The sequence below is a fragment of the Papaver somniferum genome, chromosome 1, assembly GCF_003573695.1.
Source record: "Papaver somniferum cultivar HN1 chromosome 1, ASM357369v1, whole genome shotgun sequence".
Classification (NCBI taxonomy): Eukaryota; Viridiplantae; Streptophyta; class Magnoliopsida; order Ranunculales; family Papaveraceae; genus Papaver; species Papaver somniferum.
The window spans coordinates 207617468-207628537 of NC_039358.1; the positions used below are offsets into that span (position 1 = coordinate 207617468).

General features: G+C 37.6%; 1 protein-coding gene across 1 annotated transcript; it reads left to right on the forward strand.

The window, feature by feature from the left end:
* The first annotated feature begins 550 nt into the window (after positions 1 to 550).
* On the forward strand, positions 551 to 1602 carry LOC113336001 (cysteine-rich repeat secretory protein 55-like). Its single transcript, XM_026581995.1, has one exon. It carries the CDS (start codon positions 589 to 591, stop codon positions 1381 to 1383), a length of 795 nt encoding a protein of 264 aa, XP_026437780.1. The 5' UTR covers positions 551 to 588; the 3' UTR covers positions 1384 to 1602.
* The last annotated feature ends 9468 nt before the right edge of the window (positions 1603 to 11070 follow it).

Consider the following 11070-nt stretch of genomic DNA (forward strand, 5'->3'; position numbering starts at 1 on the left):
GAAGTCTTGAAATATCCAATAGCTGCAATGATTTTGGGTACTCCAAAACAAAACACCCTATATCACATATCTTAAATTATTCATGTTAAAAGTCAAACCCCTGGACTGTTCCTTACCTCCTATTTGGGAGGTCGGCAGAAGACCACTCAATTAGGAGATGGTTCCTCACATTCATTATTTTCTAGCCTTTTTTTTTCCTGATCGATCACCAATGGAAATTGAACTCGCAACTTATAAGTTAGGGAGTCCAACTGGGCTAACACGAGATAGTTCTTGGCTTCCGGAATTGTAAAAACCTGCATATTTATTAGACCAGCCAAATACTTGTGTGCGCTTCAACTTTTGCTAGGAGCAAAAATCATCATCACTAGAAACCAATATTTTAAAATCGTGCGGAATATCCTTTAATCCACTACAATCTTGGTGGAACTTGAAAACTACGTCCCATTAACGGTCAACAACGGCTGCCATTGAATAGTATTTTCCGTGGCCAACGGCATCACCATTTCTCCTCCACGCATCTCTCTTATCTATCTTCTGAAAATCTATTTAAGAACACATCCAAACTCCAAAGAGTACAACACTCCAATGGCGTCATTTTTCTCATACCATCTCATCTTCATCATTTCACTTCTTCTTGCTTTTACTTACGTCAATGCAGAAGATCCTTGGTGGAGCTTCTGCAATGACAACAAGAAAATAAACAGCACAAAAATGTCATCCAACATTGATGATATACTACCCAAATTAGTATCTCAAACTTTAAACCAAGGTTACACGTTTCTCTCTTCCGGTTCCGGCAATGACCGTGTTTACGGTCAAGCTCAATGCCGAGGGGATGTTCTAAACACCAAAGAATGCTCCAAGTGTGTCCAAGAAGCATCACTCCAAATCCAAAAGACTTGTCCCGACCAAGCCGATGCAAGAATCTTGTACGAATTTTGTTTCTTACGATACGATACTCATGAATTTATAGGAGAATTAGATAATTCTAATGGTATAATTTACGCTAATGTTGGAAACGTTAATGGTGATTTTACTACTTTCGAGAAGGTACTCGGAGATTTAACGGATAAAATTACAGCAGAAGCTTTGGATCGTAAAAATAAAATTGGGTTCGCCAAAGGACAAACTAAGTTATCAGAATTTGAGACATTATATTCTTTGGTACAGTGCACTAGAGATTTATCTAAATTTGCTTGCTCGCAATGTCTAGCAACTGCCGTTGGAAATTATGCTGGGTTCTGTAAGGATAAGAAAGGATGTCGCTCCATATACAGTAGTTGTTTTGTTCGATACGAGCTGTATCCGATATTTTACCCGGTCAATTCCGTCAATTCCACGGACAAAAATGTCTATTCAAGACATATGTTGCATCCATAGAGTTAAAGCCAGCAATAATACGGCCCGGAATGCCTACTCAAGAATAAAAAATGTCTATTCAGGACATTTGTTGTATTTTAGAAGAATATTAAAAGTTTGTAATAATTTGCTCTTGCATATTGATTCATTTAGGAACTTTCTTTCGGTAGGATGGATTTCTATCTCCCTTTGATAGCTTGAACGGTTTGTTATAACAACTATTACTTTTATAGCGCGTTTGGATACAAATCTATTTCTGATTTCTGCTTCTTCGAAAGTCGAAGTCAGAAGTATAATTCAGAAGCGAACCTATTTTGCTTCATAAAAAGTTAACTTTTCGTCTTCTAGAAGTCGTTTTGAAATTTGACAGCCAAACTGACTTCTAACTTTTCGATTTTTAGAAGTCGAAAAGCTACTTCTGATATGCTATCCAAACGAAATATGACGTAAAAATTATTTGCTGACTTATTTAAGTCGAAAGCCAAAAAGTAGTTTTACTATACAATTTCAAAACGACTTCTAAAAATCGAAAAATTAACTTAACTTTTTGTCAAGAGAAATCGTTTTTACATTATGACTTATGGAATTTACTTTGATTTTTGGAGAAGCAGAAACACTTCTGCTTTCGGTATCTAAACATGCTATAAGCTATGGAGATAATTTCTTTTCGTTTACTTTTTTGATACACATATCCGATTAAATTCCCAAAACTACTGGTATTTGTTGCCCAAGTTTATCACCGAATATTTATCCTTAAATCTGGAAGTGAAGAACCCCATTGGGGAAATGGTGGTCCATCTTAAAGACATGATAACCATACATAGTCTCAATACCATGTAAAGTTGGTTGTGAAAATTTGGACTATAAATGTGGGGGATGTTTAGTGATTTCATTTTATTTATTTTTTTACTATTTACTTTTTTACTACAAGTCTCCAGCTTGTTGGTTAAAAAAATCTCATTAAAAACTTGGAGAAATTTGTATAAAAACACATCAATAATTTTTGGAGTCAGGCAGGAAACATGATAGTTGTCCTTGCTGGTTCTGCCGGAAAGAGCCTAAACAAAATCAATTTGCACCTGCACGTCGGAACCACGGACCCTAATACCCAACCTCCACGTGTATTCACCTGAAAATTATCCATAGAAAGTAGGGTCGTTTCGGTCATATTAAGCGTTTTTCCAACAGTCTCAGTAATAAATCTTTCTTCTCAAATTTCCCTCTCCCCCAATTTATAAACACTTCAAGAAACAGAACAAGAAAAACAAAGAATACCTCTGTTTTCTGCCCACAAACCAATCTCTCTGTTTCTCTCTAGATTGTTTGTTGTGATTCCACAACAAGGTCTGATAGTAACTAGGAATTGATTGCCTAAACATTCAAGTAACTAACTGCAGCCACACTGGACTGAGTTTTTCTTCTATTTTCTTTTCATAAACTTCTCAATACAGGACTTTTGCTTATATAGCCTCACAACCTACCCTAGATCTAACGGCCACGAAGAGCCCAGGTGGTCACATCCGACACACCCATTATAACTAACATTAACCACTAATTAAACCGATTAAGCTATTTAATTATAATTAATTACTACTAACTAGTACAATTTAACATAGAAGGTTAATGACATGCTGATATCGGATACGGGAATCATCCTCTTAGGCTAGGGATATGATAATACCTTCCCCTTCAAAACATCTTTGTCCTCAAGGATGAGGAACTGAGCAGCAAGGTTGTCGTGGATAATCTTGCAAGTGTGGCTGGTAGACTCTCTTAGCAATCCTTGGCCCACTATCTTCAAAAGTTACAGCTTGGGAAGCAGTGAGCTCTCTGTCTTCTTCTTCACTAGCATGTATAAGCAAGGACTTGATTTCGGAAACAACATGGCTCCCTGACAGCACCATCTCCTGATCCTTCTTCGCAAAAGAGGAGCAGGCTGTATAAAACTAACCTTGTACCTTGCAATAACGCCTTTCTTCCCTTGTAGATAGTTTACTTGCCATTTAGGAAGTTGCTTGAAGTCGCATGCCCTCCAGCAAACAAGTCCTTGATCCTCACCAGTACCCGTTTGGTATGCACTCATAGCCGCACTTTCAAAAACAAGGTAAGCATCACGTAACTGCACAACAACTTTAGTAAGGTATACTTGAATTGGCGCCAGTACACAATCAAATTGAGCATCACCATTTGTTGTCCACGGCCACCACATGGAGACTGCCAACTGTGGAACATTTGGAATATGTATAACACTGAGCACGAGTTTATTTATCCTCCTCTCATAGAGCTCTAGCTGAAGTTGAGCAAAGTAGCAGGAGTTAAGACCAACCCAGGCAGAATTCTTATTTGCCTGTTCACCATTCACAAAGCATCTCTTCGAGCTCCACCCTATTACACCCTTTCTAGTAATCATATAAATCTCTCCATAACGGGTCACTTCTGTGCAATTGTAAACAGAAACAACATCGAAACTTGTCCGATGAGAATTCCATGATGACAGTTAATGTATTTTTCCTCTGTCGAACAACCGTCAACTACAGCCCTTAGTACAAGGTGATTTAGGTAACAGAATGAGGATCCATATAGTACCACTATCATCTATAATCCTTTCAAAATAATCTGACTCTATAAAAACCCACAACAACCGGTCGCAGCATGCCCGGAGGTATATGAAAGTAGGAGAAACAATCCAAGGAGGATATTTAATTACCTTAGTACCTCGTTGTCGAACATGATCCTGAATAATTTCATTGTAGTCTTTTGAAGTACCGGGACAGTTTCAGCTTTTAGAATGAGATGGCCATAATATGGAGTCACACCATTTGCCTCTATCAAACAACAAACAACCACCCAAAATACCAGTATCATTTCCCATACTGAAAAGTCCACTCGTAGCAGCAAGGTGACAACTGGGTAATCTCATGAAAGTGGCCTCAAGTTGATTATGAACCTCCTCCTTGCCGAACACCTTGCTCCTATAAGCCCCTTTCTCGTCACGGCTCAAAACTTAGAATTGAACTGCCATATCAACACTTCCCACATTCCCGGGATCACATTCATTTAAACTAATGAGGTTGGAATACCCAACTGCTATTGAGAAACTCTCACAGGCTTCAGATATGAGATAATAGAAGTATAAGAAAAATACAATTCTTGAGAACATAAATACTGCCAGAAATGTAAACTCCTTCAGCAGAATATGCAGCACATCACCTTCACCACCATTCAAACTCCATAAACCAGGTGGGAACAATTTGAATTTCCACCTCAAGTACTCAAACCACATCAAAGAGTTCAGTCGAGATATAAGTCGTCTCTCATAGATTAAAAGGCTTCCATAGACTTCATTTATGAGCAGAAGAGAGAGCAAGAAGAACCTTATTCTCGAAAAATAGAAGTAACTGCTCACAATTGTGGGAGTGAAAGAAGCATCAGAAGATAATCAAACTCCGCCAAAGGTATTGCCAGCACCTTCTCATGTGACTGTGCAACTACCCCTATCTTCAACAGCTCTCCAAGTAACACTCTTGCAGGATTTCCATAATTGCCATATCTATACAATGGACAAGACGAGATGGAATCCCTTCTTACAAGCCTAAAACGATCTCTACTAACTGGGAGAATCACCATAAGAAAATCGTCAACTGAATTCGAGAACAAAACTACTAGAGCAAACAAATTATTTGCTGACATATCAGCTGTTTTAGGTAGTTGATAACGACATGCTCCACCCTCTTCCAAGTGCTTCCACAATAGTGGCATATCACTGTTGACATTTCTCATAATCATTTCCTTCAAAAAAAAGTATCGCCATCACCAGTGTCACCAGTTTTAACGAACACAGACATATTTGAATACTCAAATAGCAAATTTAAACAGTCCCCGTGTTCTAGAATCAGCTCAAAGACTAAATTCTCATTGTTTGCATCCCATAAATTTGAACACGCATTGAGTATCAACGAACAAAAATTAGATAGACCAAAACGGAATTCATAGTTAGTCATAGAATGAGGAAACCCCTGAATAAGTTCAAACCCTTTTCCGTGATCAAATACTCCACGAGTAGAACCAAATATATAATAGGGACATTCACCAACTATTAAATTGTAGCTTAACTTACCCATTTTATGTTGCAAGAGAAAATCATCTCTGCCACTGTTCAAACACCAAACTACACCCTTGGACAACTTAACAAGTAGTTCATGTGCCTCTCCCTTTGTAACCCTCCATGCTAGCAAAGATATCAAAACTCTATTTCTACCTGACATTTGAATAAACAACTTCACAGCATCATGAAATTCGGCCTCATTAATGCACAAATGAACTATCAAATCTAAAAACCCAAAATCTGATTGATACCCAAGCCTCATAATCAATTGAAGACTCAATACTTCATCCAATTTACCCATTAAAAACAATCCCTTGGAAATAATCACACAATAAATAAGTATACCAAAACCAAAATGAGAACTGCTTGCATTATGATAAGAATACCTCTTGATATATTAAAAAAACTTTCCTCGATCAAAAGTCCGACGAGCAGCAACAATGATAGGGAAGACACATTCATCATTTATTAATTTGCGACTCACCTTACCCAGCTGAGGTTGTAAGAGAAAATCATCTCTAACACCATCAGGACAACCCTTCACAATTTCAATCCCCTTACTACTTCCCTTGAGCCTCAAGAGCTTATTACAATCACTTCCACCAAGCAAGAGAGTCACAAAACCTTCATGACCATGAAAATTATGTCTACCAGGATCAAACAACTTGCAAGTGCAACAGTCTTCATCTTCATCGGTCAGTAAAATCCCAATCGAGTTTGCAAGCAACAAATCCAACTGGTACCCATTTTTAAGAAAAAATTCAAACAAATTTCTCTCTCTCGCTGACATTTTAACAAACAGCTTACCCCCATCAGCAATAACACCATTTTTAAACAATACAATAGCGATTGAATTCATAAACAGCAATCTGAGTCGAAACCCATGTTTAAAACCTAACTCATAAAAAAAATTCTCTTTGTAATCATCAATCAAAACGAACACATCAAACCACTTTCCACGATCAACTACGGAATAAGTAAAATCAAGATGGAGATAAAGATAGTTCTTACAATTCGGTTTGATGTGAGTAACTAACTCCTGTGAAATTTCCATTTTACTGTCAATTCTCACAACATCTTCAAGTTGTGAACTCCCACCCTTGGTAGAATCATCCTTGTCTTGAACTCTAGTGGAAATTGTTTCAACTTCTTGCGATTCAAAATTAGGGCAAACTGAATCTGAATCAACATGAGTTGGTACCCTATTGTCGATGATATACTTCTTCATCGTCTTTACTTGTTTAACCACCGATTGGAGCTGTTCAAGACTCTCTACCGAATTTTCAGCACATAGTCTTTGCTTCATCGCTAGTATCGTTTTGATTTCAGAAGATGAGATTCTTATCCATCCTTCTACCTGTTGAGGACGTCGAATAAGTTCACCTTCCAACTTCTCTGCTACTGCAGCTTGACATCTTCCCAAACTATAAATCCTCTGAGATAATAATTCAATTTCTGTGAGTTCTATTGGAGAAAACTCGTCCAAATTTGCGACCTCCATTGTAGAATCTCTAGATTGCGCAAGGAAAGACCGGCTGATTGCACAACTAAGTCCAACTAAGTTCTATTGGACTTAGTTGTGATTCTACGATAAGAACTGATAGTAACTAGTAATTCATTGCCTAAACATTGAAGTAACAAACTGCAACCATACTAGACCGAGTTATTCTTCTTTTTTCTTTTCATAAACTTCTCAATACGGTAATTTGGCTTATATAGCCTCACAACCTACCCTAGATCTAACGGCCACGAAGAGCCCAGGTGGTCACATCCAACACACCCATTACAACTAACATTAACCACTAGTTAAACCGATTAGACTAATTAACTATAATTAATTACTACTAACTAGTACAATTTAACATAGAAGGCTAATGACATGTTAAAATCAGATACGGTCATCATCCTCTTAGGCCAGGGATATGACATTTTTCTTCTTCCTTTTCTTCTTGCTCTTCTGAATTTCTAGAAACAACCTAAACACCTTAGATTCATCACTAACTTTTCTTCTTCCAACACCTTCTTCCATATCGTTATGCTTCTTCATCTTTGTTTTAGTATCCGGATCAACCAATAAATTAGCTAGGAATTGGATTAGATCTATGATCTCTCATCTGGATGTTTGATTTTAGAAAGGGAAGACAGATTGGTTTGGTCTCTCACTCCCTCAAACTTTTCCATTTTATACCTAGGGTTTGGATTTAGGACACCCACTTAATTATCTTCCACCTGTCTAATGGTGTTGTTTTAGTATCTACACAGTAACAGTACCCACTGGATAAGGGAAGACAGGATAGAGCAATGGCTCATTGTAAAAACGAGTTTAAAAAATGTTAAATTTGTAGTTATTGGAAATCCTAATGTCTGAAAATGAGTTTTAGTGAGCTCACCTGTAACTGTTTGGGTTGTCGTAGGCACAACAAATTAATCAAGATATTTCCCACTAATTAACTGGTAATATAACTGTAGTAAGAGATTGTTCCCATAAAAAACTGTGTAATTGATAGGTTATTTGTATAAGCTAAATAAAGTAAATAACAAAGAGGGGTTTTGGTTTTAAGATAAATAGAAATACAATAATAAAGAAAAGAGATGATTAAGGAATCCTTCGCCGTTACCAAGCGATAACTGGATTAATATACTTATCTATCGTTCGTAAGAACCATGCATCACCAACCGTAGAATAGCATCTAGCTCAGTGTTATCCCCCAAACTCCTTATACCACGGATACGGAAGCTCTCCAATATCAGATTCTATTCAACCGAACCACCAAGTAGTAGCTCACTCAAGGTGTAATCCAATCGAACGCTTTAAGCTTTGTGAATTAGGTTAATCCCAGTAGTTAAACTCTTAGCTCAAGGTTTACTTGCTGGTGTTGTTTTTACACACGATTTCTCCACAGAATCCCTCTGTAAGGTCTCGCGATTTCTACTTGTGTAGAGATTTATTCGACGATTACTTATCTCCTAACTTCTACGAGCAATAGAACGATCAATAGATCAATCTAGCGTGCACTCCAAATTAATCTAAGAACCTCTCATAAACCCTAGATATGGTAAAAACAAACGATGATGATAAAAACTCTCAAATAGACTTGTATTATTAATAAAGCTTCACGCTTAGAACATTAAATTCATCCTTAATCAACAAAGGATTTAGTTTCTCATGATTACACAATTATCCGGTTTCTCCCTAAAGAGGTAAACCCTAAAATATTAATGAAGAATAAAAGTATAATACTCCCTCCGTTCCTTTTTAATAGGCTGGTTTTGTTTTTAGAGAAATTTAAGGAAATTAAGAGAACTAATCATTGAAAGTGGTCCTCATGACACTTGTCAATAAAAGAAGTGAAGTGAAATGGTCAACATGACACTTGTCAGCAAAAGAATTAAAGTACAATGGTCCACATGACACTTGTCATCAAAAGAAATTAAGAGAAAAGTGATCCCAGAAAATTAAAGTAACATTTGACTTTCCCAATTAGGAAACCAGCCTATTTTTTTGAAACATTTATTTTTAGAAACCAGACTATTAAAAAGGAACGGAGGGAGTATGAGATTGATTGATTTTATGACCTAATACCTTTTTATAGGTTTACATTGCTTGGCCATCAAGTATTTAGTTCGGTTCAAGAACCCGACCCAAAAATAATGAAATAACGTTCCCAAACGTGCCCTTAGGCCTTCCAAGGTATTAATACACGTTTTCATACTTGCTAATTTTCGCGTACCAGTACGCGCACCTCAATTTCCAGCAGAAATTTTTGGAATTTGGGTATGCGTACCCTACTGTCTTCGGTATTCGATAAAAGCTTGTTTTGGACACAACTTCTTCGTCCGAACTAGGAATGACCTCATTCTTTTTGAATTATTTTTATCTTTCAATTCTCTTCAAGATGATGATGAGAAATCCTTAATTTGAATGAGTTAAGATCTTTCTTTGTCCATTCTCTTGATTTTGAGCGTTTTGCTCCTTTTGGTCGCACTTCTTCCACTTCTCTTGGACTTGGGCACTTGGATACTTGGAATACTTCTCTTCTTAGCTTTTTTCAGCACTTTGTAGCTCCTTTTTGGATGATTCACCTAATTAAGACAAATAAGAGAAAACAAGAGTAATAATACGAAAACATGCAAGAATAATAGCTAAAACAAGTATGGAATGGACACTAAAATCATATGAATTATGCACTTATCACTAACACATTCCCAATTAGGGGTGAGCATTTCGCCCATAATCCGCTGATTTAACCGGGACCAACCGCATTGTTGTTGATGGATGCCCGAACCGCAACCTTGAAAATCCGTTGGACATCCATAACCGTTAGATTAAGGATATTATATAGCTTTTATAGAAAATATATAGATAGTATAGGAATTCTTAAGGTGTTTGCTTGGTGTGTTGTTCATAGCACTTTTATATTTGTATACATATATAGAATATGTAGGTTCTATAAGAAATCGTCTATGCTGGTTTTATTTTTCATTATAAATTTTAATTAATTAAAAAAAAGCCATTGGATTATTCATACTCATTCCGTTCATCCGTGCATCCATTAGATGCAAATCCGTTAGATGTTGGATTGGATGCGGATGCCAAATTAGAAATCCGTAATTAATTAGATTGGATGCGGATGAGGTAAAAATAAGTCCATACCGGCCCATGATCACCCCTATTCTCAACATAGCTCATTTTCTGAGGAGCTCATAAGTATTTAGCAACTGTAATTTTAGAACATAAATTTGTAGTCATGAAAACAGATCGGTAAGGCCCAGCAAGCCAATAGACCACAAGTCTGATTTACAATTTTTTCACAACCTTTATGGTTCAACTGTTTCGTGGCACAAACCAAAATTTTAGCATCACTTGGCATGCATTTTGTAGCTGCAAGGAATGCCTTTCGTACTTCTGCACTCCTTTTCGCGTGTTAGATCACAAAGATGCTAATTATCCTGCTGGTAGGCTTCTAAAAGGTCCTAAAAATTATCCCCGGCCAAAAACTTGGTGGGCCCGGAGATATGTATAAAATTAAGTGCAATGAAACACGGGCCTACAGTAATACCGTAAGTGCACGGTCGTCGGTTGTAGCTCGTGCAAGTACGGGTCGATCCACAGAGATTGGGTGTGTTTTGTAGTTTTCTAGCTAATTGGGTTCCTAAATTGCTATTGTTGGGCTTTGGGTACCAATGGATTTTGGTAACCAATGGGTTATGATTGTGCTTTGGGCCTTTGAGTTCTTTGGGAATGAATTGGGCTTTAGCTTTAGCCTATCAGTACACTAGGCTTTGGCCTTAAACTTAGGCTTGGGCTGAACTGGGCCTCAGAGGCTTTTGGGAGCTAGGCCTTTTCTTGTTCTGAACCTATTTCTGGGCCTATGTGAACTAAACCTTGGGCTTTGTACCTTTGGAATTGCACTGGGCCTTGGGCTTTAAACTTTTGGTTTCAATGAACTGAATTGGGCTCAGCTTTTGAAGTGAGCTTTGGGGAGGAAGCAGCAACAGCAGTGGTAGCAGGGCAGCTGCAAGGGAAGTGGAGTGGCAGCAACAGCTGCAGAAACTCAGATGCAGGAGAAGGGAGGAAAAGGCAGCTGCAGCAACAGCAGCAG